The 23,184-nt window shown below is 41.6% G+C and overlaps 2 protein-coding genes across 4 annotated transcripts in view; one reads left to right on the top strand and one right to left on the bottom strand.

Moving 5' to 3' along the window:
- Positions 1-6: 6 nt before the first annotated feature.
- On the bottom strand, positions 7-9,590 carry LOC106741957. Of its 3 annotated transcripts, XM_014614446.1 has the most exons (9): positions 9,122-9,590; positions 8,304-8,746; positions 7,949-8,218; positions 7,127-7,278; positions 4,300-4,397; positions 3,670-4,030; positions 3,376-3,587; positions 2,659-2,994; positions 7-1,729 (listed from the first exon to the last, which is right to left on the bottom strand). In XM_014614446.1, exons 2-9 carry the CDS (start codon positions 8,625-8,627, stop codon positions 345-347), a joined length of 3,138 nt encoding a protein of 1,045 aa, XP_014469932.1. In that variant the 5' UTR covers positions 8,628-8,746; positions 9,122-9,590; the 3' UTR covers positions 7-344. The 3 variants fall into 3 exon arrangements, with proteins under 3 accessions (XP_014469932.1, XP_014469933.1, XP_014469934.1); XM_014614447.1 differs by lacking the exons at positions 7,949-8,218; positions 8,304-8,746; positions 9,122-9,590 and adding an exon at positions 7,659-7,755; XM_014614448.1 differs by lacking the exons at positions 7,949-8,218; positions 8,304-8,746; positions 9,122-9,590 and adding an exon at positions 7,491-7,651.
- Positions 9,591-11,729: 2,139 nt separating this feature from the next.
- LOC106741880 (anaphase-promoting complex subunit 1-like) overlaps positions 11,730-23,184 on the top strand; it is a 14,664-nt gene continuing 3,209 nt past the window's right edge. Inside the window, exons 1-14 of the mRNA XM_014614281.1 lie at positions 11,730-11,934; positions 12,310-12,453; positions 12,648-12,965; positions 13,178-13,254; positions 13,339-13,451; positions 13,656-13,925; positions 14,008-14,422; positions 15,117-15,306; positions 16,256-16,661; positions 18,224-19,207; positions 19,275-19,528; positions 20,785-21,043; positions 21,318-21,821; positions 21,889-22,252. Coding sequence (XP_014469767.1) covers positions 11,911-11,934; positions 12,310-12,453; positions 12,648-12,965; positions 13,178-13,254; positions 13,339-13,451; positions 13,656-13,925; positions 14,008-14,422; positions 15,117-15,306; positions 16,256-16,661; positions 18,224-19,207; positions 19,275-19,528; positions 20,785-21,043; positions 21,318-21,821; positions 21,889-22,252 — 4,322 coding nt within the window. The 5' untranslated portion in view covers positions 11,730-11,910. The remainder of the gene's footprint in view (positions 11,935-12,309; positions 12,454-12,647; positions 12,966-13,177; positions 13,255-13,338; positions 13,452-13,655; positions 13,926-14,007; positions 14,423-15,116; positions 15,307-16,255; positions 16,662-18,223; positions 19,208-19,274; positions 19,529-20,784; positions 21,044-21,317; positions 21,822-21,888; positions 22,253-23,184) is intronic.

The raw sequence follows: 23,184 nt of genomic DNA, 5'->3' as shown, positions 1-23,184 counted from the left end.
CCCCCCCCCTCCCACGCTGAGCGAATCACGAAAATATATTGTGTATAGAGTCCGTCTAAGAATATAGTGCGTTTTCGCACACGCACACAGGTAGTAAGTGAGTCCGTAAACGTCGAGTTTGAGGACACCGATAAACCGGCACATTATATATTACACGCTCGCACTGACGGACCAACCAACCGCGCAGAACGCGCGAGTGGGACGATCCTCACTGTCCGCAGTGTCCGGCGGCTCTTCATTACTAACAAGTTCGCAAACATCGTGCACATCAGAAGGTACCGAGAGAGAAGCAAGTGCCCCGCTTGTTACATGTTGCTTCGCAGTTCTCCACGGGCCGATCTCTCTCAGTAATTGTCCCTGGCCCTCGAATTTCTCGACTGATCGTTATCGCGCCCTCCTCTGCCGCGATTGTTGTAGCCGCTCCTGTCGCCGCCGCCGCTACCGCCGCCGCCGCTTCGACTCATACCGCGACTGGGCCCGTTCTTGCCGCCGTACTTGCCGTAGCTCGAGTTGAAGTTGTTCAGCTGACTCGGCGGGTTCTGGCCGCGGAAGCTCGGCCCGAATCCCGGCCGGTCGAAGTTCAGGGGGCCGCCGTTCGGGCCGCGGAAATTCGGGGGCCCCTGGAAACCGTTGCCGAACGGCGGCGGCGGCGGCGGGCCCTGATTCGGGCCGAACGGCGGCAGGCCCGGGCTCGGCCGGAAGTGGTTCGGCCCGAAGTTCCCGTTCGGCGGCGGCCGGAAGTTCGGCCCGAAGCCCGGGTGCATGCCGGGATGGTGCGGCATCATGTGCGGTGGCATCGGCCCGTCCGCCATGCCGGGCATGCCCGGGTGCGGCGGCTTGCCTTGCATGCCGGGGTGCTGCGACATCCCGGGGTGCGGCACCAAGCTCGGCAACGGCGGCGGCATGTTCGGGTTGATGTTCTGCATGTTGTGGTGATTCGACATGCCGTGGGGCATGCCGACCATGTGGTGCATGCCGGGTCCCCCGGCCAGATTGTCGCGCTTGTCGAAGCCGTTGCCGCCGTACACGCCGCCGTCCGCCGACTTGCGTTGCCCGTCGCCCTTTTCGTCGTCCCACCGACCGATACCGTCGCGCTGCTCGTGCCGCTCGTCGTACAGGTCGTTGTCCAGCGACTTCTTCGAGGGAAAACGGAAGTCTTTGTCGGCGAAGCTGTTGCGCGAATCGTAGTCGCTGTGCGAGCCGCCGGGCCTGCCGAGCCCCAAGCCGAACCTCAGGTCCTCGTCGCCGCGACTGCTCACGGGCTCGCCGTGAGGCCCTCTTCTGTGATGGTCCTCGTGGTCCGGCCCGTGGTAGGAGTTGCCGTCGATCGACAGGGCGTTCTTCCCGAACCTGAGATCGGTGTCGCTCGACTGCGAGTCCTCCGTCATCATGCCGCCGAACACCGGTTGGTGAATCTTGGACGTGCGGTCGCTCGCCCCGCCGTCGCTCCAGCCTATCAGCTGGTCGAACTTGCGCTTGCCGCCGCGATTCAGCGTCTTCAGCAGTTCCGGGTTCTGCGCGAACTTGGAGCTGGGCAGCGGCGGCGGCAGATCTATGTCCGGCACTTTCGAGTAGTCGATCTCACCGTCATCCTGCAGGTATTCCTCGGCGTCGTCCACGTTGTCCGGCGGACCCACCACGTCCCGCAGCTCCTCTATTTCGCCGGAGAACACCAGCTTGTTTATAGCCTCGTTCCCCTTGCTGATCGCCTCCGCTAGCTTGGACCCCGCTGGTAAAAGTAATTCAGATTTAGCGATTACGTCGCATCGTGTATTCGAAATGATTCAGAGTGGTAACCTAGCGAGTATAGGTGGCGTCACGTATGCTGTACTATTCCCTAGACAGTCGCGCGATTTTCAACCTTATACAGTCAACGCAAACACATAAGGTTGAAAAAATCACATGAATGACTAAACTATAATGGTAGAGTTGCAATGACTGTAATTATAATCATTTCAATCTTACATATATATGTAAGTCTTACATATATATGGAAAACTGTGTAAGTCCTGGCCTACAATAAATGCTTGAAGTTCTAAAAGCCTTAAGAAATTGACTAATCACAGTCGATTATTCTCTTCATATTCGACTGTGATCGGTCAATTTCTTAAGGCTCAGAGCTCAAAGCACCTATTATACCAGGATTAAAGCAGGATCTACAATGAGAATTTAAGGCGTAAAATTTAAGAAATTGACCAAACATAACTGACTTCTCTTCTATAATTCGACTGGGATTGGTCAATTTTTTAAGTCGTAAATTCTCATTGTAGACCCCGTTTGATAGCAAGCGTAGTCTACAATGGGCAGTAGGAGTATACTCATAAAAAGTAAGAATAAGAAATTAACCGACCATACTCGAAGCTAAGAAGAATATAATCGACTATGATTGGTTAATTTCTTATTCTTACTTCTTATGAACATATTCCTACTGCTCGTTATAGACGACACGTTTAAAAAGTTCCAATCCAGAGAATCTAATACAGCATATACAACGCCGACTATATCAAGAGGCAATCCGCTTGTGCCACGATTCTCTTTCTCTGTCTGTCTTACACACACCCTTTCTTGTTAAAATATATCATATATATTATGTATTATATGTTACGTTATATCGTATTATATACTAATATAGTATATACAATTTTCTTCTCCACTCACATTCTACGGGGATCATTTTCCCATACAAGAAAATAGCGTCGGGCGTAACTTCGTTCAACGGCACAGCACCAGGCGTGGTCTCGAGTAACTGATTTACGAACGCGTTCAGAGCCTCGACCTGCTCAATATCCTCGGCCTCCATCTCGTTCCACTGAGCTTGGAAGTTCCGCGGTATCGGCTTGCTGTACGGAACTTTCTTGTTGGCAAACTTCTTGCCCTCGTCCACCGCATGGTCCAGATCCAATCCTGGAATACCGCCGCTCTTATCCTCGGACTCGCCATCGGCGTTGATCCTGTCCTCTGGTCCCATGCCGGGTATTACCGCTGCTTCGTCAGCTACGCGGGATAAATTCACGTCTCAAACAATGCAATTTTTCCCAGGTCTTACTTTGTCAAATTATTCCTATACTACATTCCCTTCGTGGCCACTTCATTATTTCGCAGCAGAAATATCTATCGAAATATCTTTCTTACATACTTTTCTTCAATTTTTTTATATTTTCCTTATATTTTTTTCTATGTTTATATTTTTTACATTCCAGTTAATGACTCGCTCTAGTTAATACTTTTTCACAGCCTCTTTTCACCTTGTAACTGCAGAAGTTCCACCCCAGGATAAAATCTATCCATCCATCCATCCATCCATCCATCCATCTATCTATCTAACTATCTATCTCTGTATTATTAAAATATATTTTATGGGATATTTCAAGATACCAATTTCATGATCGTCGACGCCGGCCGAGCCCGCCGGCAACGTGTTGAGATTATACTTGTCCCTCATCAAGTCGCCCGGTCTGTTGCGCGTCCAGAATTTCGAAGTGTGATCGTTGCTGCCCGAGCACAAAATATGTCCCAGCGGATGCCAGGCCAGTGTCCAGACTATACTGTCGTGCGCCTGCTCGATCGCGCCTACCTCTTTGTCAGCCCTAGTATTCGGATATGCGGGGAAATTAACGTCATGCTTAAAGAAAGGCCGGAAGAAAAAGGAGAACAACGACACACACGTACCCCACATGCCAGAAGAGTATAGCACCGTCGCTACCGCCGCTGCAGAAAAGGCCCTCGTGACTTGGATGCCAGGCAACACTGGAAGCCTCCTTCTTGTGGCCGCGGAAGGTCTGCACTTCCTGACTCAGGTTTCGGATGTCGAACAGTTTCAAGAGGTGGTCCCTCGACGCCGTCACCAGCCAGTTACCGTTTTCGTTCCACTTGACGTCCATCACCGTCGACTTGTGTGCGTGCAACGTGGCTAGGGACTGTCCGGTCTTCGGGTCCCACAACTTAACCGGCTGCTGATTGTCTTTACTGCCGGAAATGACTAGACCCTTTTGGGGATGCCAGTGCACGCACTTGACATCCGCGCCGTGACCTACGAGAAGAACAATCAGAGAGACGCCATCAGGTGCGACAATTTCTAGACCTTGTTGAGAAAACTCCTTCTTCGTTGATACAAGAAGCAAGGTCTATTCGGGAAATTATTGGTTGTACCGTGTTCTTGGTGCAACCTCATCACTTCTAAAGGACGTTGGAATCAATAGATACTCAAATAACGGAATAAATGACAGACAAAGCGTCGAGTTTTGTATTGTGTAGGTGCAAAACACGTTGTATAAAGGATGAAATGAAGAGACTGCATACCTCGGAGAATGCGTTCTTCGTGACAGCGAAGAAAATCCCAAATCCTGACGGTCCCGTCGTCGCTGCAGGTCGCCAATTTGTGATCCGTCGGGCTGAAACTACCCGGCCAAAAAAACGAGTTACATTTGAACATTCAACGCTGCTGTATGTGATAAATGCGTTCATTTAGTATTCACCGATATCCATTTGCGAAAAAGGCAAACTTTACGATTAACCAAACGATACACGGGACTTTTTTTTTTAAAGAAATGATTTCCTCTTACAATGTGAGCCTTAGCATGCCGAAAATAATCAACTCAAGAAAGAAAAAAAAGAGCTAAAATGATAGTTTGACACAGTACTCTAAAAATGGCTAAGAAAAATGGTATACATAGTCGTTGTCTTTTCATTCGTTTTTATTGAAATTCCCATTTTACAAAATTAAATCGTTTAGTATAACGAAGCGAGGAAGGAAGATCTGTCGAATAATAATAATTGTTTCTTTTTTTTGTACGGCAGAGAAACGAAACACATATGATACATCTTGCGGACATTGTTCTTGCGACACAAGTCGAGACATGTTGGTCGCCAAGAGAGCGAAACATACAACTGCCTACATTTATTACTGATTCGTCATCATGTTCATTAATTATTATCGCATGCAATGTCGAAATGTATAGAAGCAAAATAGAGAGCGTTAACAAACGATCGGCATGGCTCGTCGGGAAGGACCTTGTGGAGAAAGTTACCAGGATCATAGCATACACATGCGTGTCTAAGCGAGAATATTCACCGAATATGTACTTTAAACCGCGATACGTCTCCAACGGTACCGATACGGATAATTACGGTACGGATGATTTTGCAAGAGATTACAATTCCGTCGGAAAATATTACACATATAATATAGAAATTGTAATATCAAATCAATGCATAAAACACAAGCTGTTATTCTCTAATAGAATTGTAGCTTCAGTTTTCTTTTTGGACGATTCTCTCGGTCGTTTGTCGAATTATACTGAAAGCGAGATACGCGATGATGAAGCGAGAAAAGAGCCTGACCTTCAAGTATATACGCAAAGAATAGTGCACACACGTAATGGACCATGTACCCGAATTGAATTAGAGCACAGCGACAGGTATGAAAAACACATATCCGAGCCCTCATGAACGTGCCGTCGAAGAATAAACAGAGATCAGTAATAAAAGGAAATTATCGAGATATGCAATTTGTGTGTACATACATATATACACACATATACATATATATATGTATATATGTGTGCGTGTGTGTGTGCGTGTGTGTGTATGCATATGTAAATAAACAAAAAACCATCCGCGACAGTCATATCTGGCACTCAAATCAAATCCCGCTATTGTTCGTCAAGAACAACGGGGAACGGGCAGTTCCGTTTTCCTCATATCAGAATTTATTTTTGATGCCACATGACCACCGAGTGATGTGCCAAGAGCAATATTCGTTTTCAAAATTTAACGTTTATTGCACAAAAAAATAAAAGAAATATCCGAAGTGTACATGAATTGTCTTATAATCGGTTTGTCACACTCTCTCTCTCTTTCTCTCTTACTCACTCACTCATTCACTCACTCACTCACTTATTCACTCACTCACTCACTCATTCACTCACTCACTTTCTCACTCACTCACTCACTCACTCACTCACTCACTCACTCTCTCTCTCTCTCTCTCTCTCTCTCTCTCTCTCTCTCTCTTCCTCTCGTCAGCAAAAGGGCATAAGTGACACAAAACCAAAGACAAAATATTTTTATCCTCATAGCCATGCAATAACGTGTGTGATTGATGTCTTTATTTAACTTTATTGAGAAACTTAGAATATATGTATAAAGAAGGACACAGGATATTTCATCTTTTATTATTATTATTATTATACGGGAACCTCGACTAGGTATGTGTCGCCATATTTATTGTTCCTTTTTTTTATTTGTTATTCTAAAGCATACATCTCTTTGCCGAATAAATAATCTAGCCACATAAACCTCCTTAAAAACGAGAGAGCCGTAAGGACCTAATAGCGTTGCGATAATCTTAATCGAGATTTGTGCCACTTCGATTTGATGAGCGCATTTATAGATACCGTACCGACAGAGTAGGTAAAGTCGAGTTAGGTCCCTAAGACTCTACCAGATACAGAAATTATAAATTATGTCGAGATGCGCGCATACGTGTATAATGTACGCAAAAAATTCACACTACCTCGTACCAACTTCTACTTCACGGAAGGGTTTTAACGCGACGACAAACGACGCACACAGGAGGAATAGATCGATCGGTGTATTATTTTTTTGTTGCAAGTCCCACGCGATAAAGTATATCCTTTATTTACCGTAAAACGCGAATTTATTCTAGGATTTCTGCTTATAAAGGGCATGAGATCATTGCGACATACCCGAAACGTTTCCCGCGAGCGCGCGAAAGCGAATCAAGATTGAAGTACCGGGCTTTCGGTCAGGTTGCTCCGAGAAAATCCCCTAATTCGGCAAAAGATTGTGACGAGACTCGTTTTACACGGTTATACGATAACGAGACACGATATTCAGCAAGTATAGTGTTTCTCACGGTTCATTCCATGATTCCATGACGAACGTATTGCATTTCAACTGATCGTCCAATGCTTTACATTTGAAACACGTAAAAGTTCATCTGTGTACCCATACAAGTATCACTATTGCTCTGCCAGAAACGGCACAAAACCGGAAAAAGAAGAGAGTAAGAATTACGTCCAGTGCCCTAACTACTGCAAAGATGGACGGATCATCGACAACAGTAGCGCAAGAGACGTAAGGACTAGTGTGGTGGATGATATACCTGAGTCCTCTAATCGCTTCTTTGTGTGCCTGAAACATCTTGACGTTGTTCATGTTGCTCTGCCAATATTTCACGTAGCCCGCGTGGTCCCCCGTTACCATCCAACTCTCGTTGTGCGACCATACCATTGTCCTTACCGGGCTGTCATGCGCCTGAACAGAGAAATTAATTTTTCCCTCATAAAACCAAATATACACAAGAGATTCGATCGAAGGCCTTCCTTCCTTCTTTCTTTCTTTCTTTCTTTTTTAGGTTGTATAAGTGTCACAGAGAAAGAGATGGTACTGACAATTAGAAGAAAAATCTATGCAAATGCCTATTGTAGAGAAAGAAGATAACTTTTACGTGAGAACACGAGACATACATGAAAACAAAGCTGAAGTCGCAAAATTCTGCTTAAAATCTCTTTCACGCGTAGTAAATTAGAACTGGTTGCGTTCAGAGAACGCAATGATTGTTGAGAAATTCGTCAACACAATTGGTCTAGATTTGGGGATCTAACAGTAAAGACCAATAATCACTGGCCGCTCACTAATCGCTTGTTTTCTGAACACAGCCGTTGACACTTAAAATCCTTGATTGTAACACATATCCAAGGACGCATTCCGATTCTCCATCCGGATGTGCACCCACTAATATACATGAGTTACACTTCTGCATTCCCTGGACCCTGATTCCCCACCTGAGTGCACCCAGAAATATAATTCACATTACGAATACTGTCTTCTAAGTACATACCTGGGTGTGGAATCGGAACGCAGTTTAGGAGACATATTTCGAAAACACACACACATATAAAAAAAAATATATATATAAACATACCTGTAGGATAGTTTCGAAATTGAAAGTAAGGCCGTTCCATAAGGTGAACTCTCCGCTCGAGGCGCCAGTAACGAGACGTCTACCTTCCGGTGTCCAGGCCATACAAAAGATTGGACAACGCATTTTATTGGTAGCAGTCTTCACGAACCTCGTAGTGACTGCATTTATCGGATTGTCAATATAACTTGGCGGGGGGAGTAGGTCAGGATAGTATATTACATCTGGTTGAAGCGCGCGTCGGTCTCTGTAGTCCCGTTGCCACACCCGATTCTACAAGAACGAAGATACACCTTAGTTATAATGACAAAAAATTGATACAGTGGGTCTTATTCCACACAATGACATCGATATTTACTTCCAGGCTCTTGATGATGGCAGAATTGTAGTCGACAGTCTTTCGCATGACAGACTTCCGCAGGCGTTTTCCGTCGAATTCATCCTGCAGCGTGTCCTGTCCTCCAACAGGGGCTTTTGGCGGATGATACGGCCTGAACTGTTTGTAGTAAGCACGGTTTCCCTCTCTGTGATTTGTGTACCGGTGCTGATAGCTTCCCGATGTGTTTATAGTGGTTAAATTTGGCGGTGGCGCCGATAAGTTCGGAGCCGAAGGTGGCGGTACTGACATATTGGGTAAGCTTATAGCTGGCGGCGGATTTGCAAATTGAACATTTGCAGACATTACGAGGTGATGTACATGCGGATAACTTTACAGTTTGTCTGGCTTGAGTAGACAATAAGGGTCAGACAAGTTTCATCGTGTCATCGATGATGCTACAACATCGTGGTGTACTACAGGACCTGTAAAACAATACATATTTGGTCAGTATCCAGGATGCAAAATGTCCTTTTCTCTTTCAATTTGTTACGATCAAAATCGTTTTCAAACTACATCACATAGACTCGCCCTTTTGATTATGAATTACCAATTATTATTTACAGCACGGAAAAGTTTCGCAAAATAGAAGAAAGTTTACAAATAGGGCTAAATTCACACTTCTGGGATGGAACATGTCCTGCTGGACTCAATTGCGAATATTTATTTCTTGGCGTCACGTTTCTATCTACGAAATCTGTGCGATCGTTTATTCGAGCCGCGATCGTTAATCGTACAATCGTATCGACAAATTAAGAAATCGAACGACGAACAGATGAAAGAGGTTGGACTATACGTACACGTCACGATGTTCCATGAGACACGCAGAACGAAGAGATTTACTAATCGCCTCGCGAGTGCTGATAGGAAAGCGTTCGATAGGCGATTCCGGCCTCACTTCATCGTCGATATGCCAGGATCGATAATTAGAAGAAGCACGGCAACTGGATCGACGTTTTCAAGTTTTTTGGCTCGCGGAAAACACTCAATGAAAGCGTGTACACAACCACCAGTTCAGGCACCACGCTTTCCCTGCAAACTCGCTATTGTTGATGTCGTTCTATGAGATTCCGCGATTCTGGTTCCTTTGGCACAGCCGTTCCCGGCCATACGAGACTCTCGATGAATCAGCGAGGATAAAATTGTGACCGACCACCTCCGCGCCTCACGCTCGTAACGTAACAGACGAACCGCGAGAACGTCGTGCACTCGCCGCGGATGCCATTACTCTCCCTCGGCGATGATACGCATCCGTTTCGACAGTCTCCATTTCCGCCGGCATCTGTTCCTTCGGACTACGCCGTGTTACACTTTCTACACCTGCTGGCGGCAGAAGGCAGGTTCCACTTAATGCATGTATTAGTCTATGGATTAAGATTGGATCGCAATTTCGCCAATTGAAGCAAGATTCACTAAACTTGACTTTAATAAACTTTGCTCTGATTGGTTTAATTGCAATCCAATCTTAATCCTAATTCGTAGTCTGTAAGTGAAACCATCCTAGAAAATGCTTTTAGGGAGAATTTACGCCTTGGCAGTGGAAAAACAGTTGCCAATCAGAACTCGCGCTGGTAGATAAAGCAGAAACTGTCGACCATCAGCGCGATTTTTGATTGGCTGCTACTCCTCAGCTTTCTGCTTTTCTGTCAAAATGTGAATTCTCCCTTAAAATGAGACAGGTATATTTATCATTTTAGCTTTAGCTTATTGCATCAGTCTAGCAGTGTAGCTAAGAAGAACAAACCACTTATGTTCGTTGATTTTGTGTAATGCAAAGTAGCGAAAATGACTTGTAACGGGCAAACTCTGATACTCCACATAGGTGATTGGCTAATTTAATATAAAATTTCCTAATTGGTGGTTCAGCGGAAAGACTCTAAACACCGGCCAATGTGAATGGATGTGTGTAGTTGGAATTTACCCGATTGACCATTGGTGCTTTACATTTGGTGACACAAGTCGAAACAAACATCATTTTGTTTTTGTCCGCGTTCAATGAGTAACAAAGATAGGATGATGCTTGTGTCGACTTGTGTCATCAAATGGAAAGCACCACACGTCTCTACTGACCACGGGCTACACCGATTTGCCGACATTAGAAAAACACCAAATCACAGCTGGTTGTGGTTCGAAGTGGTCAATTGCAACGTAGTCAATCGGGACGCTTTTGATGTGCGCTAAAGCGGGATCTACAATGAGAATTTAAGCTCTAAGCATTCGGAAATTGAGCAATCACAATTGACTATTTTTCTATAATTCAATTGTGATTGGTCAATTTCTTCTTCTGAGGTTTAGAGTTTGAAGCACCTATTAAGCCCGTATCAGATTACGGATTAAAGATTGAATTTGAATTGAAATTTGACCAATCAGTGCTAAGTTCACTAAATTTCACTAAATTTGAATTCAGTTACCTTTGCACTGATTGGCCAAATTCAATTCAAGAAGAATCCTCAATCTATAGTCTGATATTGTGACCGGATGTCACTAGCTGAGTGAAAACATCGACGTTTAGTCCTCCAGATCCCTTTGAACCTTTAGAAGTGAATTTCCCCACGGATCCCGTTGCCCGTACACGGTCGCCAGGGCGTTTTTTTTTTAGAGCTTCGCCCAAACTCCAGGCCCGGGAAGCTGGACCGGCTAAGTTTTCCCAGATGCGCCTTTACTGTTAGGGGTTATACAGAGGGATTCCCTCCCTAATAAAATCGTCGTCCCCGAGGAGATGTTCGGATTACCGGACGCTCGCTTCAGACACTGGGTATGGGAATAGGAAAAACGCGAAAGAATGGACACGTACCCCGTGAGAACAAATAAGATGAAATCTATTTTGAAAAAAATGAAGCAATAACAAAAAAATACGGATCTATAAATCTTATAAGAGGTCTGTTTTTTTTCGAAACACTTTCTGCACTAGTGCACACCAGTGCAAGGGGTTTACACTAAAGCGTTCTTTTTATCGAGAATGACATTATCATGACGTCATCAACACTGTTCGTTTTCGCAGTGCAACAGCATGTAGTGCGGGCAGTTCAGTGAACTGTTGCACTGAGTCAGGAGATAGTGTGGTCAGTGCAGTACAAGAAAGTGTAGCTTGGAAGTGCATGTAAGCGTAACGGAAATTTATACGAAAAGTCTCTATCAGGTATGTGGCTTGCATTATATTGAAATGTGTGAAACATCTTCTTTACTCCATTTTCAAAAATTGTTAATATTATATTATCACACACACACATATACACAGCAGAAATGTCCAAACATACCATAAGGATGAATTTAAGATGGCAAGATATCTAGTGCAGTTTTAGTGTAGCGAAAAGAAACAGACCTATATACTTGTCTCGCTTCAACTTTTTGCATTAGTTCAGCGGTGCAGCGAAAACGAACATACCTATATTCAATTAATGCTAATCTCCGTGGTTTACGCCGATAAATATGGCGTAGTTTACCCTTGTATATGATCTTTATACTAAACTCCTGTGATTTGACTTTGTACTGTTTGTACATGCAACTATATAAGAATACAATTGGGAAGTGTTATTCCTTCGTATATCCATCAACATAGTCAGCAAATCTGGATGAAACCAGGGAGAAAATGATCGCCGCCTCAGAACCGGTGGTAAATATACAACGAAACTTGTGATTATTTGCTTTCTAATCAAACTTAATGGAATTTAATTCGTTAATAAACTGAAAAATATCGATAAGAGCTAATTAAACATATTTTTACGCAGGATCATAGATAGAAATTGTCATTCTTGCAATATTCCGTTATAACCTATAAAGATTCCACATTAAAACGCTCTAACCTTTCTAGCGAAACTTGAAGCATCTCATAGAAAGGAAAAAAATGTTTCATTCGTATCTTTAACTCTCTAAATGTATTAGTTTATATAGGTTACAAGAGATTTAGTAATTGTTTTAATATAATATAGAGTTCAATCTAATAATAATAAAATAAATACTTTAATATATCTTGTGTTTTTTTTTTTAGGAATATATTCCAGGAGGCCGACAAATAATTTCAAGGCATCCTGGATCCTTAATTAATCAACAATTATCTAATAATCGAACTGCTGGAGGAGAAAATATCCTATTAAAGAGATTCAGTGAAGTGAATATATCGGAAAAGTCTCCTGTAAGTTCTTGAAATAATAAGCACAAATTTGAAAAAAGAAGAGAAGAAAAAACAAAAGAATTTTATAAGCTCTATTTAATTCGTATATTTTAAGTTTTTACTTTTTCTCTATACAGTTTGTGTTTAATATTATATATATATATATATATATATGTATGTATTAACATGTTTATGATAAAATTATATTGATATAGAAAGAGAAATGGTTGGTACGCGACAACAAAGCATGCGGAGAAGAAGAATTGTACTATTCGGGTAAAGTGGCGGTTCATTGCAAAGGCAATCAGACTACTCGAATACTCAAAGCAACTTACACATGTGAGACAGATATTAAGCATGCTCTCTGGTGTAAATTTCATACAAGTATTCCAGATCATATGACTAAGGGTAAAGAATACGAGGATGAAAGGTCTATTGGCAAATCTATAGAATGTGTTTGTTTACTTGATACGTATACTTTAAAGGTTTTCACAGAGAGCGGTGAAGATTACATTTCTACTTTACAATTTCAGGTAAAATTTACACAAATCGATGTCGTCAAAAAATGTATAATATTTTATTTATTTATAAGATTTATTACAAATGTTATTGAGAATTGTTTCCTATTAAAAACAAGGTTACTAATATTTTTTAAAAGGAGTAATTAGTAGCAAAATTATAACAGTAAATTAATAAGGAATATTATTTTGTCACGCAATTTTACAAATAAATTAATTGACGACAGGTTTCTGCTGTATGGCCAACAAAATATGGGATTATATTGGAAAAGTGTCAAGTACTCCCTCCAGTTACAGAGTCGAGGTATAGAATTCGCCTTAAATTTGACATAATACAGAGAAATAAGAAATTTGTACGTTCTTTTCTTTTTTTTGTTTTTGCTCTTAGATATGTATCATTCGAGAGCAGCAGACTACCGTCACAAAACGAAAATAATTTACCAATAGCCTTTTCATTGATGCACCCATTGGACGAGATTTGTCCTCTACTTATTAAGCACGGTGAGAGACATTCTCATATGTTAATTAATCGTAAAGTATAATAATTATAAAAAATAATAAATTATAAAAAATAATAAATTATAAAAGTAACGCGTACTTTTTCCGTGTGAGCAGGTGAATAATACCAATAAAGATCATCGGTAAAGTTTATAGGTTCTTCTCGAAAATATTCATAATTTTGTCATTGTTCTGATGTTGTTTCAGGATCTGTATCATATATGAGCGATTCGAACCAGCAGATTATATTCACCAGTTCGGAACCATCTTTGGCGGTGGTATATGACACGAAGTCCGGCTTGCATTCTGTATATAAGATCCGCAAAGCGTTGGCGGAAGAGTGTCAGATGGTTTGCGGGACCAACGAGACGACGCTCAGTTTGCTGAATCATTCGACTAACGCATCACCGTTGAATCTCGGCGGTAATCTGTCCGCTAACAAAAGTTTGGTCAACAAAGGGCATCTGAGTATCTTCGGTGAGGAAATATTCGCGCGCAGTTGTGTATAGTCAGCCGCGATAGACGCGATTAGCAGATAATACAAGGAGCATTTTTGCAGGAGGAGCTGCGAATTTGCAGATAAACAACATCGGTAACATAGGCCTGGGGTTGTCCAATACTCCGTTCGGGTCGCGTACCGCCTCTTACAACACCACTTGCTCTGGCGGGCCGTCGCCCTCGCAGCAGCAGCAACAGTCGCGCTCGCAGAGTTCGATGGCCACCATCTCTCGCTGTCAGTCGCCCACACATTCGGCTCTGTCCCCTTTGCTGGGGGCACCGACCAATCCGAGCATCTACAACAACAGATTACACCAGACCGTCATGGTGACTGCTCTGAATCAAACGCAGAACATAGGTAGTCCGATGGGCAGTTACAACAGCATCCAACTGAAGGACGTTGCCGTGGTGGGCAAACCTTTATATCCCGAGATCTGCCTTGATCACGTATGGACGGAAAGCTCGGGCGTGTCGAAGTAAGTCATCGATCTTCTCACACACTTCAAAGTCGTTCTAGCCGTTAGTTGCTAGTCGATTGCAAATCTTGTCGCGACAGCCAATCGGCAGCGTCAATGGTGCGATCGACTTGCAACCAATATATTAGATGTACAAATTAATTCGGCGCTTTCAAATCACTATAGGAAAGCAAAATTTAAATTTGAATCAGAGTTACAGGACATTAAATGCACCGAATTAATTTGTATACCTAATAGAACGATTTTTACGTCCACACGTATCGCGTACGTTTCCTTCAAGAGAAACTCGCTTAGCACTCGGATAATGCGGAAAATTAATCGGAGAATCTTACCGTCGTTTCACCGTCAAGTCTTTCTGCTTTCCTTTCGGCTGGTGTTGTTTCCATCCCAGAGAATTCACCCGTGCGCGTATACCTTCAACTTCCTCTTCCAGATATTTCCCGTGTCTCCAATTCTTTTGGGTTTTAGGTAAGAAGTAAATTTAAAAACACATGCCGCATCATGCAGGGCGTTGAAAAAGCAACGTTGAGAAATGAATGGGAGAAAATTAAAATTAAAAATTAGAATTTAGAATTTCCGACGAAAACATTTCGGACGATGGGGATATTTTTCACCTTCACGCCGAGATACACAAGATTTTTCAACGTCCTATACGCTACGATACGTTCTGATTTCTCTTTCGTTGATCCTTCAGGGACATCGTTTACGGTCGTGCATCGAAGGTTCTTCTAACGTCGGATCTGGTTGGGCAAAGTTATTTGGGCTATTTAGTTCCAAATCGTTCACAGTTCTTTTTAGTCAGACTGGAGAAGACCAATAAACAACAACGGATCATCTTTGGAATGGTGACGAGCATCACAGCTAAGGATGCTGTTAGCTTACCGGTTGGTACATGTCGATTAGACGTGCATGTAACTATTAGATGTATTAGGTAAATTAATTCGGTGCCTTTTTCATGAAATTCAAAATTTATTTACAAAAAGTCAAATACAAGTTTAATGCTCGAAATAATTTCCATTCTTTTCTATGATTTTATTCCATATATCGGTTAGCTGATGAATGCCTTCGTGGAAAAAATTTGGCGGTTTTGAGTCAATAAAGTCAACAACGCTTTTTCGAACCTCGTCGACTGTTTTAAAATGCGTATCTGCCAGATGATGAAGTAACCAAAAAAGGCGGTGATCCGACAAATCCGCCAAATCTGGCGAATAAACCGCATGAGGGAGAATTTCCCAGCTTAATGTATAGATGAGATCCTTCGTCCCTTTAGCGATGTGACTGCGCGTTATCGTGTAGCAAATTCCATTTCTGGTAAAAGCTCTTTTCACAAGTTTTATGGATCACAGCACTTTCACCCAAAGCGGAACAAATCATTTCGATAGACTGCAGCATTTTTATTCAATTGGAGTACAAAAAGGATGTGCTACTTCTGATGCTTCTTTTTGAACAACATCGTGATAACTACTGTTTTCTAAGATTGTATCGACAAGGCCGTCAACCATTATAGTGTTTTTTAAAGCCCAAGGCTGGCATTTTCAAATCACCATAGGACGGGAAAAAAATTTAAATTTGATGCAGTGTTACAGGACGTTAAATGCAAAGGCGCCGAATTAATTTATACACCTAATAGTTTGGAGTCGAGTCCGTCGATTTAACGTTACTTGATGCTCTTATGGCTCTCGCAGAGCCAGCGACGCAATATGCGACACGCGATATCCAATGAACGTATTGCTTTTCCAAAAAAGCCGCAGGCTCATTGGACGTCGCGTGTCGCACATTGCGTCGCGCATCACGCTAAATCCAGTCTTACAAGGGAAAACGTATTCTTTTCAGAATCTGAATATGGTAGCGACGGTAGATTTGTCAAATAATATAGTATTGTACACGGGAGTCACATGCGTGGGCAAGTTACACATATCCGGCATGCTTTCCAATCTCGCGGGGAACAATTATTTCCTGTCGAACAGCGTGCCGAAGTCCGAGTCCCCGTTCCCGAGAAGGAGTTCTCTGATCTCACAGAGCTGCACCGCTTCGCACGAGATCAAGTTTGAGGAAGTCTTGCATTCACTCAGTCCCGTAGGCGGTAATTGTGCTCGTCCGCCGATACTCTTGGAAAATTCGTTGCTGGATGCGAGCTTGGACACGCTGAAAGAGGCGGTCGGCAATCAACTAACCGTGGAATGCGGCAACAGGCAATACTTTCGCATCACGTTACCCATATCCAGCACATCTCCCTTAGGTAAGCAGAGCTCTTGGGTTTTGTTCGTTTCACATCAACACGTCCCGTCTCGGACCAATTTTACGTGGCTCGTCGCTCGTACAATGTGGATCAACAGTTACCCTATGTTGCGTTATGGGCCATATTTTAATACAAGAGATTAAGCCTCTGGTGATGTACAATCAAGTGAAATAAGAAATGTAAATATAACAAGCAAATAAGACGCTGATGTGATAGCGAATGTATTGCCAGTATAATTTATACTAACATAATAATATTTAAAATCTTTCGTACGTTTCGGACCTATTCTAGGCCATCCTCAGCGAATTAACGATTATAATTTTAACTTATTCTTTTGTAACCATGAATTTGATCGGGAGAATGTGAAGATTCTAGATCAAGAATAGTCTTATTTTAAACTGAGAAGTATTTCTGAGATGATTTTTATTAAACGACAACTACGTGGTTTACATTTACAATCGGATGCTGATAGCTCGAACGATACATATGCACGGCAATATTATTATAAATTTTCGAATTTGAATGTCCCCGAGATATCTATTACCATTATATTTAATACATTTGTCGTTCTGGCAAGTTAGTGGTTATCGTGGTATAGATTACGAATATTTGAATACTCAGTGCTCAAATCATTTTCGTTTCTCATCGCTTGAAGATTACACTGTATAAAGAAGCGATCAAAAGCGATCGGATAGACAAGCTTTGGAAATTTTATGATAATAAGCAAAGTTCGTAATTTATTTAAATAAATAAATTACGAGCATAATATCCAAATTTCTGAAAATTTGCTAATTTTCTATTTTACTAATTTACTAATTTTCTATATATTAATTTACTACTATTTTACTAATTTATTAATTTTCTATTCATTAATTTTACTACATTTTTTTACATTTTTACTATATTTTTTTAACTACATTTTACTAATTTACTAATTTATTTATTATTAATTTTTATAAGAATCCTATAACGTATGTTCTTTTCCTTTCTTTTTTTTGTATTAAAATTATAATTGTTAATTCGCCGATAATGGCCTGGAATAAGTCTTGGAAACGTACGAAAGATTTTAAATATTATCGTATTAGTATAAATTACTGACAATACATTCGTTATTACATCGACGATATTAGACTCTTATTTGCTTGTTATATTTACATTTCTTACTTCACTTGATTATATAGACATATTTTATTTGTCAAATAACGCGTGTCTCATAATAATTGAGTATTTACAATTTTTATAATTGTAACCTATTTTATTACAATTTAAATTTCATATCACAATTGTTATAAAATTTCTACAAAAGAGAAAATTTATAACAATTGTAATAAAATAGATAACAATTATAAAAATTGCAAATACTTCATGGTGACAAATATTTCGTTTTAAAACTCAAATGTCACAAATGTCACCTTGGACTACGCGGCACGAAATGTGTTAATTTTCTCTCGCTCTGCGAGCGTTATTAACATGTCGCTCTGCTTTAATTTAACACAGAAATATCTCGATTGAAATGTCAAAAGAAGTTAGTCAATAATTAATATCGCACGCACTCTTTGCAGTTACTAAATGCTTACACACATTGCGAAGCGTGCTCCAGAAAGATCTGGCCATGGAATTGTTGGTAAAATGGTACGGCGCTAGAAATGCTCCTGGCCCGCAGGACTTTTCGCCGGCGCGCGAGTGGGGTCTCTTTCTCGTGGTTTTGTTCACGTTATCGGGATACGACGTGGAAAAGTTGCATATAATACGGAACAACGAGAAGGATCAGTTCGCGGACCGTAACAGTCCCATGGTGCTGCCGAAGAAGCAAAAGACAAGCAACTGCGGCTCCACGGACGACTGGCTGCACCTGCTGAATTCAAGCGAATACAAGAACTCGCAGGCGTCCATCTTGAATGTACTGAAAAATCGGAAGATATCCGGCTTTTTTCGCACAACGCCTGGAGATACCGTGGAGCCGAGCAGTGCCGGCAGGATAAACGCGCAGGCCGTTCTATTCCCGCACCTCCCGCTCGTTCTCTTCTCCCTTCATTTGCTGTACGAGGAGCTGAAATTGAACAGCGTTGTATCGGAGAGCCTGCCGTTGCTCGGACAGCTCCTCTATCAGCTGAGTATAGACCTGAAGTTCGAGATGTACGCTCATCATTACTTCCTCGACTCACCTTCGCTGTACTACCTAAGAAGCCAGACGTCCCAGATCAGCGACGCGGACCTACAGAAGATAACGATCCCGAGTTACATACCTCGCAAGCCGCCGGACATGTTCGAGACGATGGACAACATGCTGAATGGGATAGGCACGGTCACGTACCCGTATTTGAGCCACGTTAACCCGAGAACGAGGAATCTGATATACATAATGGCGCTTGTAGCGAATGAGAATCGCACGGGGGACGCGGTGGAAATGGAGAGGTATATCAAGTTGATCGTGCCGGCTGGGAGTCGCATTGATCCTCAGGAAAGCGGCAAGTCCGACAAGGAGATGCTGAAGAGGTCGGAGAAGCCTGTGGCGGATAAAATAATATTGCTATACCACGAAATGGGTAAGATCGCACGTCGTTCTTTCCTCCCGGAGAGGAAAACGCTAAAACGAGGTTGGTTTCATTGCAGATATGACGAAGCAGGATCTCGAGACACTGCCACCCGCGGTGTCCCTGATAATGAGAGACGTTATGCACAGATGCAGGGAATGCCCGCCGTCGAACTGGCCTATGCGCGCGTATGAACTCATAGACCGTCAGGATTTAGCTGCGCTGGACAGACATCTGAAGCCAGCGAAGTCACGTCAGTACGTTGACGGCGAGACGAAGAATTACACGGTGAAGGATCCCGAGCAAGACGACGGCATGGGATTCGACGATACGGTAATGTCGCGATGTCAGAATATTGATATTAACGATACACGACATATATCGATAATTGGAGGTGGATGCGCGGAGAAAAGCAAAAATAAAGCGTTCTTGGTGTAATATTAAAGATATTGCAAACGAGAGAGCAGCACAGTCAAGCATTGTAAAGTAACGAGTATAATTATGAACGACATAATTGAAGGATACACGAGAAAATATTCATTAATAGATCCGATGGAAATTCTCCATCAATTCTCGATTATATTATCGCATCTTCCAGAAGGTATACAGAATTTCTTTCAGTCAATCGCGACAGATAATACGCAAAATAAAATCTACATTGTGTTTTATCATATCGAAATCCTAAAAACGATATTTGTAGTCTTGAAGAATCAATATATTTACATTTGATTTTTCTCAGTTAGAAAAAAAAATTATTTCTGAAACAAAACCAAATTCAAACATTGAATTTGTTGTATTCATTGGTAAGAGAAATATGAAATGTACGATCGAAAAAGCCATTGTGCTTTAATTTTAACAAGTCCTCTTATATAATTAAGTATAGGGAATTAGGAACTTAAATCAGGAAATTAAATTTCGATATATAGACAATCATATTTCAATCCACAATAAAAGAATATGAAATTGAGGAGGAACGATGTCGAAATTCTATTCCTTATAACTTGTATGCTTACAATGCTTGGTGCTAGTGACTGGTAGTTAATCTTCAAAATGTCTAATGATCACTAATATGAAAATGAAAGTCAGCTTAAATCCATCGAAAATTATCGTGAAAATGATAAAAATGTTAATAATAATAGTAATTCATTGGACAGTAGAAATTCACTGGAAAGTATATAGTAAAAATAATAACTTTATTTTTTAAAACTTTCTTATATCTTATTCTATATTCCTTTTATTGTGTTTTAAACTATAGCTTACTTCTAATATCTTATTCTTAATTACCCGTATTTAATTCCTTAGTCCTTATTCCTTTATTGTATCTGGACCCTAAATGAACGCTTGTGAGAGAAACTTTACTTACAACAGAAAAAAGTACGGCTAAGTATGAATCATAGATTCAATTTGCTTAAATCAGCGAACGCGACAATTTCACGTGGAACGCGCGGACTGTAAAAAAAAAATATATATATATATTCATTAATTAATTTTATTACATTTTTTTAAATTTATTAATTAGACACCAGCGGGCTATGTTACCTAATACATTTCGTACACGAAAGACTATAACTTATATTTCGATTTTACAGATACTAAAGTTACGATTCAGTAAGGATCATCGAGTCACTGAAGTGCGAAGGCTGCTGAATTCCTCGAAACCGGTGAGGATAGCTATAGTCCAGAGATCAAACGTGAGCGATCACGAATTTATAGAGGAGCAGGAGAGACATTTGCACACATTGTGCACGAGAACAATGGCATTGCCTGTAGCCAGAGGCATGTTCACGCTCAGGACTTCCACCCCGATGATAACGGAACAATTGCCTATTCCACGACTGTGTTTAACCGGTACGTTATGAATTACGCTGTACAATTTTAACAAGTTCGTATTCTTGTAAGTGTCGACGTAGTTTCTGTCAAAAATTAGCCGTGAAGCGCAGAACACGATTCCATCTTTCCAAGGCGAACTTTTTGACAGGTATAAATGTAGAGGCTTTCAAGATTCACAATCAAATAGCAACAAAAGTCAGAGTAAAAGCCAAGTCATCTCAGAAAGATGGAATTGTGCACTTCACGCAGCTTTCAATAAATGATCAACCAATCGAGATTCATCCGCTCTCAGGTAAGGCACCACCACGTGGGACTACCGTCGAGCTAGCTCACATAGACGTTCCCCCCAACATGAACCTGTGGCCGTTGTTTCACAACGGTGTGGCCGCGGGCCTGTGCATTCATCCGGACGCCGCGAACATCGATTCTACGTGGATAGTGTACAACAAGCAGCAACAGGGCGAATACGGAGTGGAGCATTCGGGGTTCCTGATGGGCCTCGGTTTGAACGGACATTTGAAGAACCTGGCTCCCCTGAGTACGTACGAGTATCTGGTCGATTGTCACGAGGCTACCAGCGTCGGACTGCTTCTCGGCTTGTCAGCGACGCATCGCGGCACGATGAACGTGTCCATGACCAAGCTGCTGTCGTTACACGTGGAGACGCTTCTGCCGCCGACCAGCATCGAGTTGAACGTGCAACAGAACGTTCAAGTAGCGGCGCTGATGGGCGTCGGCCTCGTGTACCAAGGGACCGCCCACAGACACATCTCGCACGCTTTATTGTCTGAGATCGGTAATCACTGCGCGTAACACCGCTATGAATGCCGCGAAATTTCGTCACGGCAGATTCGCCTTCGCAGGTAGACCACCGGGACCGGAGATGAAGAACTGCGTGGACCGCGAATCGTACTCCTTGACGGCGGGATTAGCGTTAGGCTTAGTCATACTTGGTTCCGGCGGTGGAACGGACCTACCTGCGAGCATACCCGATACTTTGCACTATTACATGGTCGGTGGACACGTGAGGCCCTTCTCTGGGGCGCAGAAGGATAAATACAAATCGCCCAGGTATATAATAATACAGGCCCGTATGGCATGTTTTCCGTTTTTTGCAAAATTAATGAACGCCTGTGAGAAGAAAGGGCGATTTTTTAGACGGAAAATGGAGACGGTGAGTTGGTTGTCAAAGTTGAACATTTTGCAAAGTGTCTTGAGAAGAGTTTGACGTGAATCCGTCTCCGGTGAACTGAATAGAATCGATGAAGTTTCTCTCACAAGCGTTCGTTTACGGACACAATAAAAGGAATAAGGAATTAAATATAAGTAATTAGGTATAAGATACTGGAAGTAAGCTATAGTTTCAAACACGATATAAGGAATAGAGAATAAGATGTAAGAATTTTGAAAAACGAGATTGTTATTTTTATTATATACTTTCTAATGAATCTATCTACTATTATTATTAACATTTTTATCATTTTCACGATAATTATCGGTAGGCTCAAGCTGACTTTCATTTTCATATTAGTGATTATTAGACATTTTTGAAGATTAACTATCAGTTACTAGCATTAAGCATTAAACGCTCTAAATACACAAGTTATAAGAAATAGAGCCTATAAGCGCGTAAGATTCCTAGAATATTATATGAATATTGTTCAATATTAAAATAATATTCTTATAACATTCTAAGAATGTTATATAATATTTTTTAATATTATAGGAATGTTCTATTGATGTTATATGTCCACTTCACATAATATTCTTGGCATATTATAAAAATGTTCTTAGAATATTAAAAAAAGAATAAAATAATAATAATGTAAAATATATATATATATTAGGTGGTAAACTTAGTTCCTGCGGCTCACAGTTAGATGACGTTAGTTGTAGGTGTAATTTATTTTGACATCTGAAATTGGCTGCATTTTAGAGGTTAGACTTTTGTCAATAAAATTCAGTGCGAAGAGATTCATTTAAGCGAGCAGTGCTATTTTTTTTTTGATTAAATATGGAACGCGATAAGTTGTTTTTTCGACATGTGCTGCTTTATTACTTTGACTTAAAAAAAACTGCAGCTGCAGCTCATAAATTGCTTTTCGAAGCTTATGGCAATTATGCTCCATCGGAAAGAACATGCCAAGTATGGTTTCAGC

The sequence above is a fragment of the Dinoponera quadriceps genome, unplaced genomic scaffold (assembly GCF_001313825.1).
Source record: "Dinoponera quadriceps isolate SergipeBrazil2010 unplaced genomic scaffold, ASM131382v1 scaffold458, whole genome shotgun sequence".
NCBI classification, from domain to species: domain Eukaryota; kingdom Metazoa; phylum Arthropoda; class Insecta; order Hymenoptera; family Formicidae; genus Dinoponera; species Dinoponera quadriceps.
This window is presented reverse-complemented; position numbering and strand designations above follow the sequence as displayed.